We start from the raw sequence: 20,795 nt of genomic DNA on the forward strand, positions 1-20,795 counted from the left end.
TATAACATATTTTCTTTAGCTATGTAAAGGGCAGAAAATAGGCTAATTTGTCCATTTTGCCCCTCTAGAGGGCTTTTTATATATGTGAAGGGCATTATGTTTATTTTTTGCAATTCTTAAAGAAACTTTAGCTCAGGGCAACCAACTCACACTTTATCTCATTTTTCCCACTGTAGAGGGAACTTTAGCTATGTAAAGGGCAAAAAATAGGACTTTGTCTATTTTGCTTCTCTAGAGGGCACTTCAGCTATGTAAAGGGCGAAATCTAGGGCACTTTGTCTATTTTTTACAATTCTTAAAGAAACATTAGCTATGTAACGGGCACACAGTAGGGAACCGTTTCTCATTTTTCTACTATAGAGGCCACTTAACTATCTAAACGGCAGCCAATAGCCAATATATAATTTTTTTGTCACTCGAGAAGAAACTTAAGCAATGATTTTTAACCATGACAGAGGCTGAGAGTGAATTTTTTTGGCAACTCAGACCTTATAATGATGGATGTGCATAAAGTGAGGATAACTGATGTCAGCCAAACAGAAAGTGCAAATACACAGTTATATAATAATTTAAATTTAGCAGTGCAAAAGATAAGTAAACAGTAGATGAATGAACTAGTGAATGAACTACTAGTGCAAAATAGGGTAGAACTATAAAAATAGTGTTATAGGCATCAGCAAGTCTGAGAGTGTGTCCATAGCTGGGGGTGTGTCCATGGTGTGGCTGGAGTTACCAGAATGAAGAAGTGTCACAGAGTCTTCAGTTTGCTGTGCTGAGAGGAGTTGAACAGTCTTATGGCCTGAGGGACGGTTATACTAATTCAGACATACATTAAGCCCAGAAACGAGAAGAAAACAGATTAAAATAACTCACCTCACTGTAGATTTTGTGCAGTACATTATCTATTTGATATAATACCATACCAATCCCATCAGTGTTTAAGAGAGAGAGAGAGAGAGAGAGAGAGAGAGAGAGAGAGAGAGAGAGAGTTTTATATTAATATTACTTTTTCAATCTATGCTTCAAATTAAATTTCTTGGGCAAATTTCACTGTATTGTTTATTTTATATTAATTGTTTTTATTTTTTATTCATGCTTAAAATAAAATTTCTCATGATTTTCCCGTAATGCCAAAACAGGTCCACTACCATATGAAAGAGTCTGTCCTAGGCTATGACTCCTGCAAGATTGGGCAAATTACATTGTCTTGTTTATTTTATATTATTTTTAATGTATATTATTCATGCTTAAAATTGAATTTCTCATGATTTTCTCATAATGCCAAAACAGGTCCACTACCATATGAAAGAGTCTGTCCTATGACTCCTGCAAGTTTGGGCAAATTTCACTGCATTGTTTATTTTATATTATTTTTATAGTATATTATTCATTATTAAAATTACAATTTTCATGATTTTCCCATAATGCCAAAACAGGTCCACTACCATATGAAAGAGTATGTCCTAGGCTATGACTCCTGGAAGTTTGGGCAAATTTTACTTTATCGTTTATTTTATAATAATTTTAGAATAAAAAAAAAAAGAAAAGTTTATGTAAATTAAACAAAACAGTAAAGTTTGCCCAAACTTGCAGGAGTCATAGCCTAGGAAAGACTCTTTCATATGGTAGTGGACCTGTTTTGGCATTATGGGAAAATCATGAGTAATGTAATTTTAAGCATGAATAAAAAAAATAATATAAAATAAACAATACAGTGAAATTTGCCCAAACTTGCAGAGGTGATAGCCTATGTTGTACTCTTTCAAATGATCATGGAACTGTTTTGGCATTACGGGAAAATCATGAGAAATTTTATTTAAAAAAAATAAAAAATTGTTTTTATTTTTATGAATAAAAAATAAAAACAATTAATATAAAATAAAAAATACAGTGAAATTTGCCCAAGAAATTTAATTTGAAGCATAGATTGAAAAAAGTAATATTAATATAAAATTCTGTCTTTCTCTCTCTCTCTCTCTCTCTTAAACACTGATGGGATTGGTATGGTATTATATCAAATAGATAATGTTAAAAAGATAACAAAATCTACAGTGAGGTGAGTTATTTTAACCCGTTTTCTTCTCGTTTCTGGGCTTAATGTATGTCTGAATTAGTATAACCGACTGAAACGTGTCGGTCTCCCCTTCTCTGTGTTTTTTTTAGCGTGCTCTCCGCCTGCGCGTCTGTTTACCGTAAAATCGCGCGTATACGCGCATATAAATATAAAGCGCGGATGACTTGACTGGGAATTTCCGAAGCGCGGATAGCTTGACTCCGATGTTTAGACGCGCACTCCAGTTTTCGGTGTAGATAGCGCGACTGAGCGTTTTCTAAGTGCAGATGGCGTGACCGCGGTGCAGAACTGGCTCGTTCTTTACTCACGTCATTCGGTATTTCGTTCGTTATTCGCTAAGATTGATCGTTTTCGGGAAACCCACCCCTGATCTGCAGCCACTCTGTGCTCATCTTTTAAACCATATTTGGCTGCTCTTGCATTCCAGTGGATCATGGCGACAACACAACTGTGGATCATCAGCTTAGGTAATGTCTGTGTTCTCTATCATTGCTGATTCATAATATTTTCAGTATCAGTGATCTCCACACAGCTTTTCCAATATATTTCTGTGATTTTTTAACTACAGAAGTGTTTTTAGTTCAGGTTTATCAGGTTTATAATTTATTTCTGTACTAAAAATGAGGAACTGATGATTGTCAATCTAACAGACATTGTAAAGACTGGCAAACACATTAAAAATATCTACAATACTTATATCAAGTCATGTCAAGAGGCTTTTATTGTCATTACATCTGAGTACAGGTACAAAGTGCAAAGAAATTGTGTTCCTTCGGACCCGTGGTGCAACATGGAACAACTATGCAATAGACAAACATGAAATGCAAAAGTGCAACATAAAACTATAATACTACAATAAATAAAATAATGCAAGAGACAATTTAACAGAGAGTAAAGAGCAGACTGATAGATTTTTAGACTTTATTGATTCCAGAGAAAACAATCTTGACATCCAGTAACAAGTATACATAGTATACAGACGTTACAAAAGAAGAATAAAATAGAATGATACAGATAAAAATAAAGTATAAAAGTAATGGAGGTAGTGTAGTTAATTACACATTAAACAAAATTTAACACCAGTTATTATGCATATTGAGAAGATGTCAGCTATATAAACAGTTCAAATACTCAGTTATATAATAAAAATGTAGCAGTGCAAGTTTGTAAAGATGTAAACAGTAGAAAATACATAAACTACTAGTGCAGGATATGGTAAAGCTATAAAAATATTATAATAGGGCATCTCGGAGGGTTTGACCATTGAGTGAGCAGAGTGGCTGGAATGAAAAAGACTCACAGAGTCTTTAGTTTGCTGTGCTGAGAGGAGTTAAAGCTCACCTTCCATCGTTTTTTCTTTAATTTTAAAATGTCTAGTTGTGGTCTCTAGTATGAATGAATGACATGTGAGCCGTTTTTGTAAAAAAAAAAAAGTGCTCAGGTGTCTCTGTATAGCTCTTTTTTAATGGACTGTTTTAGGGGTGTGTCCAAAATGACCGGATTCCAGCTTTGCTCATGAATATTCATACATGCAAACAGCATGCAAATATCTCTCCTCTGATTGGCTAGGAGCACTGCGACGCCCCTCCACCGCTCTGCCGCTCACTGCCTCCCACCTCCTAACTGATGAGCGGTGATGTTGCGTCGCTTCAGCTCCGCCTCTGGGAGTTTCTCGAGCCAAGGTGGGCTGGTCTGTGAGTTTCTGCCTACGTAGGCAGAAAGATAATTCAAAATTCACCCGTTTTTCGGAGGGGGGGAGGGGGGATTTCTTTGCTTAGCTCCTGCAGACAATGGGGGCTGCAAAACAGTTTAATGTGCAGGTGTACACATTCAACTCGGAGAGACCTACTGTATTCCACAAAAAACAAGAAAAATCGGATTTTCGCGGAAGGTGACCTTTAAACAGTCTTATGGCCTGAGGAACAAAACACTTTCAGAGTCTGTCCGTGGAGCAGGACTGGGACAGCAGTCTGCCACTGAATGAAATGTGCATGGTGAGGATAAGGTGCAGAGATATGTAACATATTGTAAAATATAGAACATACATGATCACAGCAGTTACTGAGGTTTAAACAATGTATATATATATATATATATATATATATATATATATATATATATATATATATATATATATATATATATATTAGAGACACATGTTCATGATTCCTGTAGGGTAGTTCAAAACCAGAACTCATGAGCACAAGAAAAAAGTTCAGCATTATGTATATAGATGTGTATATATGTATGTGTTTTTTCTCTTCATTATTATTCTTTATTTTTCTTTCAATTTGAAAACATAAATAAATTAACACATTTATGAGGGTACAAAGCTTTGTATGATTGCTTGTATTGTCTGTTTTTATTGTTGTTGTTTTGTATTTTATGTCTTCCCTCTGCACCATTACAATTACAATAAAGTTACTACAACTTTGTATTAACACTAAAATAAAATTGCATTGATCTTCCGAAGAGGGGTGGGGTATAGGGGTTTTTTGTTAAGGCAGTTAAGGCTGGGTTATATTGTAAAAATATATATATGTATTCTTCAAATATAGGATCGATTCTCAATTATGATTTTTAGTTCTCACAAAACAACATTAGTTTTGTTGCTGTTGGTTTGTTTTTTGTATTTTATGTCCTTCCTCTGCACCGTTACAATTGCAATAACATTACTACAACTTTGTGTTGCATTGTAATTGCATTGATCTTCAGAAGAGAGGGGTGGTGGCAGACAAAAATGAAAAAAAAAAATACGTTGCAGTTAAGGCTGGGTTATATTGTAAATATATATATATATATATACAGTATATTCTTTAAATATATGAGTGATTCTCGATTATGATTTTTAGTTCTCTCAAAACAGCATGATTTTTGTATTTGTAAACAAGCAGCGCCATTTAAAGAGATGCGCAAGCTACTATTTCCTTTTCATTTCATTTTCATGTATTTTTACAAATAGTAAGCAGCTCTCTTCAATGGTACATGCAGCTTTTATATTAAACACAGTGCAAACATAACCTCCTTGTATTTCAGTTTAGAAAAAGTGTAAAATAAGTCAGTTTGATTAACCTCCCAGCCCTAGCTACAGTATCATTCATTCACTGCAACTGTCTACAGAGTATTTATTCATTATTTTATTAGCAGATGCAGAGCTCAGTAATAACATGCATTTCTCCTTTCTGTCCAACAGTGCTGTGCAGTGCTCTTCCCTCCGCAGCAACCGTTAACTGGAAGCTCACAGTAACTAATAATATTCAGGCTTATCAGCATGACTGTGTGATTATTAACTGTACTTTTGAGTATAATAACTGCACTGAGGAGCAAAAAAAGATCCAAAGTACACCTGAGAAAGGAATATGGATGAAGGAGATGGAAAGTGTGAAAGTGTACCACCCCAATTCCTCCCAGATAGACTCAGCCTTCAGAGGTCGTACTGAGCTGCTGGGGAACATCAGCCAAAAGAACTGTACACTGAAGATCAACAACCTGAGGAAGACAGATACTGGACAGTACATCTTCATGGTGGAGGGAAAAACTAAAAACACTGACAGATGTCATTACCGTTACATAAAACATCCAGTGACACTGCATGTAGACTATAACGGTTAGTTCAATCAAGTCATCTCATGGCGCTTTAATCATAAAACCACTATAACATAGTGATATGTCTTGAACTCTAATTCTAATATTCTAATACTTAGAATACTTAATATTCTAGTATTCTAATATTAGACCCTGTGTTTAAGCTTGCATTGCAGTTACTCAATTTCATAACTATTGTAGTAATACATAAATAATTAAAATAACTAAATAGAACCCTGTAGAACAAAGTTACAGCATTAAGATTAATTGCAAAGTAGAATAGACACTACATTTCCACACAGTCCTGATATTTCCTAAATTAAATTTGTCACGCGGCCGTGTTCTCCTTCCACGCTACCTGACTCCATTTCCCAAGATCCCATGAACAATAACGTCAACAACACACGCTCACCTTCACCCAATCATGTTACGCTCCGACGCTCAGACTCACCTGTGTTCTGAGTTAGTTCCGGTTCATTCCACTCTAGCTTCCTGTATTTAAGGCGGCCGCTTGTAAACAAACTCCGCGAGGTATTGTTAACTCATGTTACATACTAAGCGTTTTCCTGTGTATTGTTTTTGCCTTCTCGTTACGACCCTGTTTTCGGATTATCGGTTTATGTCTTTTGTTTTGCCCTTTCTGGATTTGATGTATGGTTGGACTGTTTCTCGGTTACGAACTCGGACTGTATTTTTGACTACGTCTTCTGTCATCGGTGAGATCTTTGTTTGCCTGGCTATTCTGTTAGCAGTATCTGTTAGCTTTACTGCTAATAAACCTGTTTGTATTTTTAACTCGGCTCGCGTCACTCCTCACTACCTGGCGTTACAGAATACCTCGCCTGAAGTGATGGCCGAGTTTAATGATCTCCAGCAGGCAGTCGGGAATCAGGGGAGGGTTCTCGAACAGCATAGCCAGCTTTTTGAGAGCCTTGCTAACACCGTTACTGCTCTTACTACCCAGCAGTCAGATCAACACTCTCAGCTAGCTCAGATAACTGCTAGCCTTCAGGATATCGCTACTCAGCTTGCCCAGCTGAGAGTGGCCACTCCAGCTAGCCTAGCCTCTGCTAACCAGGCCCCGGTTAGCTCTCCTGCTATCGCTCCCTCGGCAGCCGCTTTTCCGGTAAGCAAACCTGATAAATATGATGGTTCTCCAGATTTATGCAGAGGCTTTCTCTTGCAGATGTCACTATTTTTTGCTAATTCAGCAGTTAGTGCCGACGCTGCACGTATTTCGTTTTTTATATCTCGTCTCACCGGCAAGGCTTTGGATTGGGCTACTGCTATTTGGCCTAGTATTGAAAATAGCCCATACGAGCATTTCCTCAGGGAATTTAAGTTGGTTTTTGATCACCCGCATCATGGACAATCTCAGGGAGAGTTATTGGTTCAGTTACGTCAAGGAAACCGACCCGTGTCTGATTTCGCTCTCGAATTCCGTACTTTGGCTGCTGGTAGTGGTTGGAATGAACCAGCTCTACGCGTGATGTTTCGAAATGGACTCAGGGCTGATGTTTTGGCCGAATTAGCTTGCAAGGATGATGGGCTGCCTTTGGATGAACTTATATCGTTAGCCATCAGACTTGATCAGCTCAAACAGAGCTCAGTACCTGGTCGTAGAGCTGCTGCTACTTCTCCTCGTTTTGCTACGCCACGCGCATCTGGATTTACTCCACGGACCACACTCAGGGATGAGGAACCCATGCAAGTAGACGCTACCCGTTTGTCAAAAGAAGAAAGAAAGCGACGATTTCAAGATGGATTATGCTTCTATTGTGGCAGAGCAGATCATGTGTTGCGAGATTGTCAGCTTTGCCCCTCCCGAGTTCAACGCCAAGATACTTCAGGCTCGTCCTACGGTGGGCTCTCCCATGGTTATCATGGCAACCCGGACCGTCCATATGAGCCACCTGCTACTAACTCGGGAAAGCGTGTGGAGAGGATTCCACACGCTAAAGGGGTAAGCCGACTTAGTCCTGATATGTTTTCAAGATCTTTTATTATTTCTGTTGTTCTGTTCTGCCAGTCTTCTTCATTTGTGTTTCCAGCCCTGATTGATTCCGGTGCCGAGGGGAACTTTATACACGAGCAGCTGACCAGACAACTCCAGATTCCGTTCGAACAATTGGAAAATCCTATGAGACTGTCTGCGGTGGATGGGACCCCAGTTGGCCGAGGAGCTGTTTCCCACACCACCACACCTGTCAAGCTCAACGTCAGCGCTCTGCACTCAGAAGAGATCAGGTTTTTTGTGATGAAGGACACTAATTATCAAATTATATTAGGACTTCCATGGTTGAAAAAACATAATCCTCTGATTTCTTGGTCTAACTGTGAAATTATTTCTTGGTCTCCATACTGTCATGATCACTGCATTACTGTTCCTAAATTAATGATCCAATCTACTACTGTAGAGAGTCCTGGCCTGGAGTCACTTGCACATATTCCTCCTCATTACTCTGATCTGAATGAAGTTTTTAGCAAGTCACGTGCTACTCAACTTCCCCCACATCGCTCCTATGACTGTGCTATAGAACTTATAGACAATCAGATACCTCCCAAGTCACGTATATATCCTTTAACTCAAACTGAGGAACGTGCTATGGAGGAGTATGTGCAGGAGGCCCTATCTCAGGGGTTCATTCGTCATTCCACTTCTCCTGTAGCCGCATCCTTTTTCTTTGTCAAAAAAAAGGATGGAGGTCTGCGCCCATGTATCGACTATCGACAACTAAATGCAGTTACCAAAACTTATCCCTATCCTCTCCCTCTAGTACCTGTAGCGCTTGAACAACTACGCGGAGCTTCCATCTTCACTAAATTAGATCTCCGCAGTGCTTATAACTTGGTGAGAATTAGAGAGGGTGATGAGTGGAAGACTGCCTTTTTCACCACTAGGGGGCACTATGAATACTTAGTTATGCCGTTTGGTCTCAAGAACGCCCCGTCCGTATTCCAATCTTTCATAAACGATGTACTCCGTGACATGCTAGGAAAATTTGTCATAGCTTTTATAGACGACATTCTAATTTATTCATCTGACTTGACTACACACATTTCCCATGTTCGTGCTGTATTGACCCGTCTTCTTCAAAACCAGCTTTTCGTTAAAGCGGAAAAATGTGAATTTAATCTGTCTACCATTTCCTTTTTGGGTTATGTTATTAGTGCCAGAGGCATTACTATGGATGATAGGAAGATTCAGGCTGTAGTTAACTGGCCAACCCCTAGATCAGTAAAGGAACTACAAAGATTTCTTGGTTTCGCAAACTTTTATAGAAGATTTATTCGTAATTATAGTTCTGTAGCTGCTCCACTGACCAATCTATTGAAACGGAATGCTAGAAAGTTGATCTGGTCTGAAGAAGCATCAAATGCTTTCTCTTCTCTCAAAGAGGTGTTTACTTCAGCTCCCTTGTTAAAACATCCAGATCCTAAAGAGCCCTTTGTTGTTGAGGTAGATGCATCCAGTGTTGGAGTAGGTGCTGTCCTCTCCCAAAATATTGGCTCTCCCAGTAAGATGCACCCTGTAGCCTACTTCTCCCACAAACTCTCCCCAGCTGAACGGAACTATGGTATTGGTGATCGTGAACTATTGGCCATTAAATTAGCTTTAGAAGAATGGAGACACTGGTTAGAGGGAGCACTACATCCTTTCGTGGTAATAACTGATCACAGAAATTTAGAATTCTTGAGATCTATGAAAAGTATGAATTCACGTCAAGCACGTTGGTCTGTCTTCTTTGCTCGTTTCAATTTTGTAATCACTTATCGACCTGGCTCCAGAAACACCAAGGCAGATGCCCTCTCACGAATTTATGAGGAAGATAATGTAGAAACCTCAGAACCCTCTACAATTCTAAAACCAGGTATAGTTCTAGCTCCTATCAGATGGGAGATCTCGGAGGAGATCAATCTAATTAACTCTACATCCCCTCCTCCTTTGCAGTGCCCCCCAGACAAATCTTATGTACCAGACCAGTGCAGAGATAGACTCATTACTTGGGCTCACACTTCTCCTACTTCAGGACATCCTGGCGAGACCCGCACTTTTCAATTATTAGAGAGTCGTTTCTGGTGGGAAAATATGCGATCTGACATCCACAATTTTGTATCCTCCTGTACTGTGTGTGCTCAGAGTAAAACTCCCCGTACTCTACCTGCCGGTAAATTAGTACCTCTGCCTGTTCCTGCTCGGCCTTGGTCTCACTTAGCTGTCGATTTTGTTTCTGATCTTCCTGAATCTATGGGTCAAACAGTTATCATGACAGTTATAGACCGTTTCTCTCGCGGAGTTAGGTTCATTCCTTTTAGTAAAATGTCTACGGCCCTAGAAACTGCTGAAGCCATTTTTATTCATGTTTTCCGTGTTTTTGGTATCCCGGAAGATATTGTCTCTGATCGTGGTCCCCAATTTATTTCTCAAGTTTGGTCTGCCTTTATGAGTAGTTTGGGTATATCTGTTAGTTTATCTTCTGGCTATCACCCTCAAAGCAATGGACAATGTGAGAGAATGAATCAGGAGCTAGGAAAGTTTTTGAGAGTCTATTGTTCTAACAACGTCCATGATTGGGCCAAATTTCTCCCTTGGGCGGAACTAGCTCAGAACTCACTGATCAGTTCCACTACTAAAATGACACCTTTTCAATGCTTTTTAGGATATCAACCACCCATCATGCCCTGGTCAGCCGAACCCTCTAATATTCCTGCGGTAGACGATTGGATGCGTCGGAGCGAGGAAGTGTGGGAGGAGACTCACAGACGCATTGAGGCGGTTTTACAACGGCAGAAACAACAGGCGGATCGCCTACGCCGTGAGACCCCCCTTTACGCTCCTGGTGATCGGGTTTGGCTATCTACCAGGGATTTCCGGCAACCAGATGCTAATAAGAAACTTTCAGTTAAGTATATTGGTCCTTTCAAAGTCATTAAGAGAATTAATGAAGTTACCTACCGTCTCGATCTACCCTCTCACTACCGTGTATGCCCTTCTTTTCATGTGTCTTTATTAAAGCCGGTTATCCCTGGTCCGTTGGATGAGACATCGCTTGGGGCGTCTCCTCCTCCTCCGGTGGCTATGGACGGTGGCCCGGTTTATGCGGTAGAACGACTTTTGGACTCCAGGAGGAGAAGGGGAGCCCTGGAGTATCTGGTGGACTGGAAGGGCTACGGACCTGAGGAGAGAAGTTGGGTTCCGGCAACTGATGTCCTGGATCCTTTAATGGTGGATGACTTTCACCGGTCTCATCCATCCCGTCCTGCACCACGCCCCAGAGGTCGCCCTAGGAGAAGGTCTCCAGGTCCAAGAAGGGGTAGACGCGGTGGTTCTGTCTCTGTCCGGTCCCTCAGTTCGGTCCGCAGTCCCAGGAGGGGTCGTCCCAGGTCCAGGGCTTCCATCCATTCCGTTCCCGTTTCTGGGCCACCTGTTCAGGACTCCGCTGAGGTTGGGGGGGCTGTCTCCTTGTGTCGTCCTCATCCTTCGAATTATTCGGACTCTTTGGAGGGGGGTACTGTCACGCGGCCGTGTTCTCCTTCCACGCTACCTGACTCCATTTCCCAAGATCCCATGAACAATAACGTCAACAACACACGCTCACCTTCACCCAATCATGTTACGCTCCGACGCTCAGACTCACCTGTGTTCTGAGTTAGTTCCGGTTCATTCCCCTCTAGCTTCCTGTATTTAAGGCGGCCGCTTGTAAACAAACTCCGCGAGGTATTGTTAACTCATGTTACATACTAAGCGTTTTCCTGTGTATTGTTTTTGCCTTCTCGTTACGACCCTGTTTTCGGATTATCGGTTTATGTCTTTTGTTTTGCCCTTTCTGGATTTGATGTATGGTTGGACTGTTTCTCGGTTACGAACTCGGACTGTATTTTTGACTACGTCTTCTGTCATCGGTGAGATCTTTGTTTGCCTGGCTATTCTGTTAGCAGTATCTGTTAGCTTTACTGCTAATAAACCTGTTTGTATTTTTAACTCGGCTCGCGTCACTCCTCACTACCTGGCGTTACAAAATTCTATTAAAAATTTTATCTCTCAACTAATTATTAATTAACACTAGTAAAGCCATTGTTAAAATTACTATATTGTAATACCTAAAAATGTTGAGAGTAAAAATATAAATTGAGACATTATTTAAAAGTGTTGTAATGATTAATAATGCCTTAACTAATAAGTAGTTAAGACATTGTCATAAGTACTGTTATTGTAAAGTGTTAGAAAACAGCTGGAATTCAGCCTCCATCTTTAATCCATCCCTGCAGTGAACACACATAGAAGCTCATGCTTCATTTCCTTTTGTTAGAAATTCACTTTATAGAAATTCAATATATATATATATTTTTTATGTCAAGTAATTTTACTCCACCCAAAAACTCTGTATATGTGGACGATACATAAAGTATCTGTTTTCACAGCTTTTAGCTGACAATTTGACAGAAACTAACCATAAAATTTAAAGTTTTGTTACAACAATGAAAAAAAAAATAACTTTAGCCCTATCTGGACCGCATTAGTTTCTCAGGGGGGCGCCTGAAATGGCTAGCTGTAATTGTATGGTAATTTATAGCAATCATTTTAGAATTTTTTTGTAGGATATCTAATGATCATGCTCCCAAATTTGATTATTAAAAAATAATAAATTAAATGTTAATTTAGCCCTGTCCCTGTCCACCCTGTCATCTTGGGATAGCCCCGCCCTTCTAAGAAAGTTGTTGTTAATATCAGTGACCTCAGTCTAGTCCAATGTAGTGTAAACCAGGTGGTGACTGATCTCTGACCTTTTTCCTTAGACACACGACCGGTCATCACAATGGATGAGGTGAAAGTTGGATCTCTTGCTATAGTCACGTGTTCAATCAATTACACCTGTGTGTCAAACCCACCTGACCTCAACTGGAGTCACAAGCAAAGAGGAAATTGCAGCACAGGTCAGAATCGGCATGGAGATCAATGGATACTGACGTCAAATTTGACCTTTCAGACCCAAGACAGTGACCTGGACACCATGATCAACTGTACTGCAAAATACAAGAACCTGTCATCTTCGGGTTATGAGGAAAACAAGGAATCAACTTTGCTTAAATTAGGCTGTGAGTAATTGATTTAAAGTTAATTTACACCCCCCAAATTATAAATATTGTCTATTCCACTCTGAGATGCAGTTTAGCTTTTTAAAACAATTTCGTTTTGTTATACAATATATACAAGGATCAACCATGACTTTATGGTCACCTCCTTGTTTGTACGCCCATCAGCTCCACTGATCATATAGGAGAAAATTGTAGTTCTGTATTCTCTTATCATTCAATAAAACCCCTGGCCAGATAAATCTCTCCATCCAGATAGCGTGAATCTGATTGTGATTGGATGTAGAGAAGTATAAACATATACCATTCCGACTCCCTATTGGTTTATACGATCGATCCATCACACCTTCACCCGATCCCGATTTAAACCTGACACTTTTTCAGTAAGCAGAGCGTTAAAACTGAGCTTTTAAAAACATGCTGTTTGAATGAGCGAAATCTGTTCAGAATGATGTTAATTAACGTTACAACACTGAAGAAGCATAGACCTATTATTTAAGAAAAAAAAGTTTATTAAGAACAGATCTCCAAAAGACTAAAACATGAACATCATGATGCCTGAATGACTTTTCTCTAACTAAACATAATTTAAAATGGTTTAAGAATAGAAAATAATTTCTAAACAAACAGTAATAAGGCTATGCACTGCCATGCACAGCGCTGCAATTTAAGTGTGTAATACAGTCTGTGCACTGTGGAATTTTTGTAAACACAGTTTGATTTGTTAATCACACCATAGCTTTCTATAAAATAAAAATAGCATTAAAAAAAGACCTACGTTGCAGACTATTTTCTTGAGCGCGACCCAATGAAAGTGGTGGAAAACTTCGGCTCGACTCGGCCCGAGTTCGAGTCGGACCTCGGGTCTGGTCAGGTTCGAGCAGAGAATCTAAACTCAAACCTAGGTACAGCTTCTATCAGCTTCTTTTAAAAACAAATCAATTATTATTGTTTAAATCCAGTTTTCTTGTATCTTGTGTTATGTTTTGTTCAGATCCACCAAGAATAAAGGAAGAATCAGCCTGTTCCAAAAATCAGTGTGTTTGTGTGGTGGATTCCAGACCCCCCAGTGTTATAAAGTGGCTCAGTTCAGATGGAAAGTCAGTTATAAGTACCATTAGTGCCAAAGAATACAAAGTGGAATATGAGCTGAATATACTTGATGTTAACGTTGGAGTGCTGTATTGTGAAGCCATCAACCGCCACGGGAAATCAACTGTGAGCTTCAGTCTAGGTACAGTAACCTTTCAGAACTGCATACACACAGTACTGTAATTTAAAGCGGAGGACAAGAGACTTCAGGCTTTTTTAGTGACTTTAAGGTTGGACACACCTCATTTCATTATCTTATTATTTATATGTTCTACATAATAGGATAACATTATAGACATTAAAAGTATGAAGGAACACAGACAATTTTATTTTTCAATGTTGCATGTTTTTGATGCTAGCTTTGTCCACTTTTGTCATTCTCATAGTCAGCTTTATGAGGTTGAACGTGGAGTGTTTAATTCGTACTTTATTATATTGTAAGACTTGCATTAGAGAATATAGGTTCTAAGTTTTAGGTTTATCTAATTCGGTAAGTTTAGTTATATTTTAAATGTTCAGTTATTGAGTAATTTTATTGTATTATTTCATACATAAACATATTTGCATTGTTTAATAGTTACTATTATTTGAACTACTATTTAAACTACTATGTATTATTTGTAATTAAACTGGTTGTGACTATTAATTGGTAACTACTGTTTATTATTTTGGTAGTTACTATTATTCAGTAACTACTATTTATGTCTTTTTTTACAACTATATTATTTTCTATAACACTGTAACTAATATTTATTAATTTGTAACTGTATAATTTGGTTACTATTATTATTTGGAAAAAATATATATTTTTATAATTTATAATTTGGTAGTTATTTGGTAGTGGCTATTACTGTGTAACTACTATCTGTTATTTTGTAACTATATTATTTGGTTACTGTTTTTATTCAGAAAAATACTATTCATTAATTTGTAACCACATTATTTGGTAGTTACTATTATTCAGTAATGGTTACCAATGTTTATTATTATTATTATTCTGTAAATAGGATGTTATTTTTTGGTAGTTACTAATTTTTGGTAAATATTTTCATTATTTTATAGCTAAATTATTTGATAACTAGTATGTATTAAATGTGTTTATGAGGTCCAGGACCACCAGAAGAAATAAAAGAGATAAATAAAGGAATAATGGATTAATAATAAAGAAATATAATGTATCTATTCTCACACATTAACGTAATTAGAACTGCTGAATGTCCTCCTATAGGCTCTTCTTTAGGTTTTCTCTACATTGTGATCAGTGGCTTCGCTGTACTCATCATCATCCTTCTGGCAGCCATTTTCTATGTGTGGAGATTCAGAATACAAAAAGAAAAGTGGGTCCCTTTCTTTTGTTTACCATAATGTACATTCTTCCAGCCCAGAAATATAAAAATGTTAACCCTATATTACATTTTGTTTCTATCTATCCATCCATCTATCCAGAAAGATCTTAAGTGTTTAAAGTTTAAAGTATAGATACATGTGGGGTCACTATTTGCCAAACTATTTGTTCATTATTCTGTTTTTATTTTTTAACTGTTTATTAATAATTTTATATTATTGAAAGATTTCTATCCTAATTAATAACATTAAAACATTCACAATCCCTTGATAAGGGAAGTGATATTTTCAAATTATTGTGGTAATATTACATATTATATGTTTGCTTACATTTTAAAATAAGGGTATTAATATAGTATTATTGACAAAATGCCTCAATAATTATTTATGAACAATAAGTTAAGACATTATTAGTCATTACAGCATATTTAAATGTTTCTTCATTATTATTTACACATTCTTAAGCATTAAAGTTTTGTAATGTTTATTAATGTCTTAACTAGCATTAATTAGAATTAGAATTAGAATTAAAAACCGACGTTTTTAATGTCTTTTGGGTATTTTGCATTTTAATGGTTTAATTTGTTTTTGTTTTTTTCATGTTTTATATGTTTAACAAATGCTTATGAATAAACCTTACTTCTCTTAATAATTTATGGAGGTGCTGCAGAGATTTAGGAGACTGCTCATATTCTGGGGTGTGATTATATTATCTGTATGAATGTTTTTGTCTATGCAGAAAGAATACTTTGTGTCTGATGACCAACCCACTGTATAAAACCACAGATTGAGTCTATACGCCTTTTCTTATGACTGACATCCAGCTTATAAAGTGTCCAGTTTAGAACAAACAAGCACAAAACAGGGTTTTGTATTTTTTTCCTGTTTATTTAGACAAAGACAAGATCCCATAGGGCAAGATGCTCCTAGGACGCCGGTGAGTACACAGGAAATTAATCCTTTTGATTTGTAACTAATGTATATTTTTATACATGTATTATATTTTTAGATTTCTATACCTTGTTTCATACCTTTCTGACTGACTCCTCTGTAAACAGGCACCAGCTGTCCCAGAGATGTGCACAGACAAGGAAGACATGGAAGATGACGACTATATTATTCCTGTAAGACAGTTATGGGATTAAACAATAAACTAATTGAAGGGGAGGAGCCACATGATAAACATCTCACTTTGTTTACAGTCAATTTAAATCGCAGCTCATTTACTAATGTTTTTGAGTCTCAGATAAGTATATAGTTGCATAATAGTGACATAATAATGCCAAATTTCTACGACTAGTAACACAAATATGTATAAAGCATTGTTGTCCTATTTAAACCATTTAATTATTCAATATTAAATGAATTAACTTGATATTATATTTTTCTAGCTATCATTTATTTTTGTTGTGAGCAGGTCTCATCACTTGAGAGCCCAGCACAAGTCAAAGTTCCAGCAAAGTCTGCAGATGAAGATTACGTTATACCACTGGAGGCAAGAAATACATTTTCATTACATACTGTACTGTGCAGCTTAAACATCTTAAAACTATGTATCTCTCTCTGTACTGAGTGTGTGTTTTTGCCAGTGCAAGTTGCAGTAGCATAAATTCAAATACACAAAAAATCTGACTTAAATCCTGAAAAATATTTTTTTCCTGGTATCTGGTTTTAACTATAGTCTATAAGCTCCTGAGCAGGTTAGATTATGGTACATGTTGGTCATGCTGGTTGGCCAGTGGGATTTTGCTGGTCAAGGTGAGTCTTGGTCATGCTTTGCAGTATTTCAAAATTCTACAATATTCATTACTAACATTACTTTTCAAAATATTTTTTAAATAACATTTAAATAACTTTTTTAAAATAATTTAATTGGAATAAAGCCTGAACTATAGATTGCTCCTATAGATTGTTTCAATGAGGGAAAACAATAGCAAAGGTACTGCGCATGTGTGTTCCTTCGACGCTTCCGGTGGCGCTATTTTCTAATATTCAGCTGTCAAAATGACGAGCGCATATTTTACTCCCGAAAAAAGAGCAAAAACGCTATAGTCAGAGATTAGTAATTACTGATCAAAACTCTTTTCCTGATCCTCTTAATAAGGATTTAAGGGGGAAGTTTTTCCCTCTGATTTAAAACGCTTGCCAGAGGTGACGTACCCAGATGTGTACCACTACCTTGTTGAAACGGAGCTTGTTTACACCAGAGAGGCAGTGAAAGTGTACCACAGTTTGGACGCATATAATTAATTTCTCAGAGGAAAAGTTGGGAATATTTGTTCCTGTAGTAGAGAAGCATCACTATAGTGTATGGTGAGGTTAGAGCAAGTCAGACGCTATCCAACACATACTCTGCATGGTTTATAGATAAGAAGCAGAGAGAAGTTGTGAGTGGACACTGTAACTGTATGGCAGGTTAGCAGTGTGAAAAACGAAAGCACACGTGTTTACTATGGAGAACCAAAAATGGCATAAGTATAAATAAATAAATGCAATAAATGTAGAAATAAATACATATATAAATAAATGAATAAATATATAAATGTTGAAATAAATAAATAGTATATAAATAAATGCACATATAAAATAAAAAAAAATAATAAAAATGTGGAAATAAATCAAATCAAATTTATTTGTATAGCGCTTTTTACAACTGGTGTTGGCACAAAGCAGCTTTACAGAAACATGATTACATGGACAAAGAATCAGGCAAAGCATTAAACATATAAAATACAGAATACAGAACCCCCAGTGAGCGCGGAGGCAAGGAAAAACTCCCATTTATTTATTTATTCATTTATTTACTTATATATTTATTTATTTCTACATTTATATGTGCATTTATTTATTTATACTTATGTCATTTTCGGTCCTCCATAGTTTACTTGTTTGTGTGTGACCTGATTTTCAGTGTTTGTGACTCTCAGATTAGGTGAATTTTGCAGTCATGTTGCAGCAGGTCTTGTGGCTGTGGAACAGTGTGTAAGGGAAGGTTTAAATTAAATTACAATCACTGTTTTGAACACTGTTCACCGCTAAACGGAAGTGTCCTAGGAAAAGCCACGTCACTTCCTACGCTCTTGAATATTAATCTGAAACGGTCTATATGATCAGTGGAGTTAAAGTGGATAATAGGTGGAGAAACAGTGTTCTGACTAAGATCTGGCTGTAAAGTGTTTTAACGTATTTTGCCCAATCTGTAGGAAGATGAAGGAGCTCAGAGGTATGCCAGCAGGGAATCACTCGCTTCAGCCGTCCCTAGCAGAAGATCCCAGAGGTACACAGAACATTCCCTCCTCCGCCTAAAACATTGTCTGTACACCAAGCTTTATTTTATTAAATGGTAAAATACAATTAGTATTATTATTTTTAATATATCCAGGTACTCATACTGATTTAAACTGGTGATTACTCCTTGTATATATAGGGGAGAGCGGGGTAATATGAGATATCGGGTAATGTGAGACACCCCTTATATCATGGCAACTGAACACAATTGTGGTCATGTGACCATTATGTTGTCAAGTCCCTCCCATTTCCCACTACTAGGAAGAGGAAGTTGTTGCTGATGCTGTTAAGGTTTGGTTTTTTTTTTTTTTTCACAAAAAGGTGTTTTCTGCATGTAAAAGTAAATTTTCTTGCTTTGAACTTAATCAACTATTTTATCAAAGTAAATTGATTCTGGTAGAAAAACTAATATCATACATGCTTATGAACTTTCGACATATCAAACCATGTGATTGATGCTAGTTGAACATTAGCCTGATTTGCTGGAGATTATGTTTTTTCTAAAATGGTAGCTGTGGGGTTAAGTGAGACAAATGCTGTGGGGTAAAGTGAAACACCGTCCCAGCCAATTGGATTTAGAAACATTGTGCAGGTAGGCTAGAGTGTGATTACATAGATAAGAGATTACATGACTATATGATTCTGTAGGTTAACTTTCCAAAAGCAAAATCTATACTAATGAATACTGTACTTTTTAGGAAAAGAGTGGTTTGGCAGATTCCTAGCACGTCAACATCTCTCTGTATGAACTCCTGAGGCAACATCCCTGCGAAGGGCTACAACTTTCAATAAAACAACAGTGAGGGAGTTCTTTGAAAATCTCGCTGTAGTAATGGACAGGTGACAGAATCAATTCTTTAGCTGCATAAGTTTTATGGAGACCTGTAATTTTTGGCTTTGATTTCAATAAGGTTCTTCCCTTGTCTCTCATCTTTAATAGACACGCATTTGTTACAACATGTAATGTTAATGGTAATTTAAAAGTGGAAAACATAAGTGGAACAGCACACCCCCAACTGGTTCACTTTACCACCTTAATTTCTCTGGTCTGTCTTAGTTTACCCCTAAGTTGGGGTAAAGTGAGACACAAGACCACTTTTTTTAAAACAAACATATTTTCATTGCCCTTTGTCTTAAAGACATTCTGATAACTTTAATAGCTACTTATATATCATTGTAGCTCAGCTAGCATGGGGCAAATGTAAAAAATGGCTCACATTACCCCGCTCTCCCCTATATATATATATATATATATATATATATATATATATATATATATATACACAGTATATCTAAAAGTCTTCAGTATATTGAAATGTGTTCATTTCTCTGCTAGGTTCCGCAAGTGAAAGAAGAGGATGAAGGGATCTACAACAATGTCGATTGCAATATATATGCAAATAACTGAAATACACTTTGGTTAGATATAGTTATATCTGCATAAGCTTATGAGCTTCTTTAACCAGTCTTAAAGATAAATTCTGTAAAAATTAAAAAATATATATTCCTTTAATATAAGTAATACTTTCTGTGTCTTTATACATTATTATAACATACATACTGTGATTTGTAAAATACATTACCATATTCTCTGCACTATAATCCTTTAATTTTCCTCAGTGCGCTTTATAATCCGGTGTACCTTGTGTATGAATTTTACCAGTCAGGCATAAAGGAGCAGTAAAGTCACTGCACTGAAGTAATTACCGCGTTTTAGTTACAAGAGGTTCAGTTTAGTTCTCCAGCACTGAGACTGGAGCTGTATTAGCATTAGCCGCTAACCTCACTAAGCGCTAACTCCTTCACCATTTAGAAGTTAGTATATTTGACCCTAGTCTGCATGTTTACAGTATTAAAACAAAAAACTATGTGGGACAAACTGCTTGTTAATATAGACCTTGGTTACAGGAACACTCAGGGCCCTATGTACACAAACAGTAAATTCAACAGTCAGTCGAGCACCCAGAGCTGAATAACATCACCCTGTGCCCTGCGCTCCAAAATACCCCATACCATCACTTCCTTACCACAGAAAAATACACCTTACCCAACAACTATGAAAATAAAATATACTTAAAAATCTGCACAGTAACTGCATATTATTATTAGTTATATTTATTTCTGTCAGTTATAAGGGTTTATATTTATGTTTAGTACACAGACTTAATAACTCTAACTTAATATAGCAGACATAGGCATACTTCTGTTTGAAAATGTTAACAGATGCTTATTCTCACTCAAATGCTGGAGTTTTTGAAATGAAAAATTAAAAGAGAAAAGAACTTTGACTGAACATAAATTTATCTTAGTTCACTTT

General features: G+C 37.1%; 1 protein-coding gene and 1 long non-coding RNA gene across 2 annotated transcripts; both read left to right on the top strand.

Annotated features, from left to right (window-relative positions):
• Positions 1–2,276: 2,276 nt before the first annotated feature.
• Positions 2,277–16,886, top strand: LOC111195928 (sialic acid-binding Ig-like lectin 13). Its single transcript, XM_049480978.1, has 9 exons — positions 2,277–2,541; positions 5,268–5,681; positions 12,458–12,757; positions 13,749–13,988; positions 15,075–15,183; positions 16,085–16,127; positions 16,249–16,314; positions 16,608–16,712; positions 16,872–16,886. Exons 1-9 carry the CDS (start codon positions 2,508–2,510, stop codon positions 16,884–16,886), a joined length of 1,326 nt encoding a protein of 441 aa, XP_049336935.1. The 5' UTR covers positions 2,277–2,507.
• A 1,501-nt stretch (positions 16,887–18,387) lies between these two features.
• LOC125802969 (uncharacterized) lies at positions 18,388–19,996 on the top strand. Its single transcript, XR_007440014.1, has 2 exons — positions 18,388–18,467; positions 19,815–19,996. It is a non-coding gene; the product is annotated as an uncharacterized LOC125802969 (long non-coding RNA).
• The last annotated feature ends 799 nt before the right edge of the window (positions 19,997–20,795 follow it).

Source organism: Astyanax mexicanus, chromosome 7 (genome assembly GCF_023375975.1).
Source record: "Astyanax mexicanus isolate ESR-SI-001 chromosome 7, AstMex3_surface, whole genome shotgun sequence".
In the NCBI taxonomy this organism is placed as follows: domain Eukaryota; kingdom Metazoa; phylum Chordata; class Actinopteri; order Characiformes; family Acestrorhamphidae; genus Astyanax; species Astyanax mexicanus.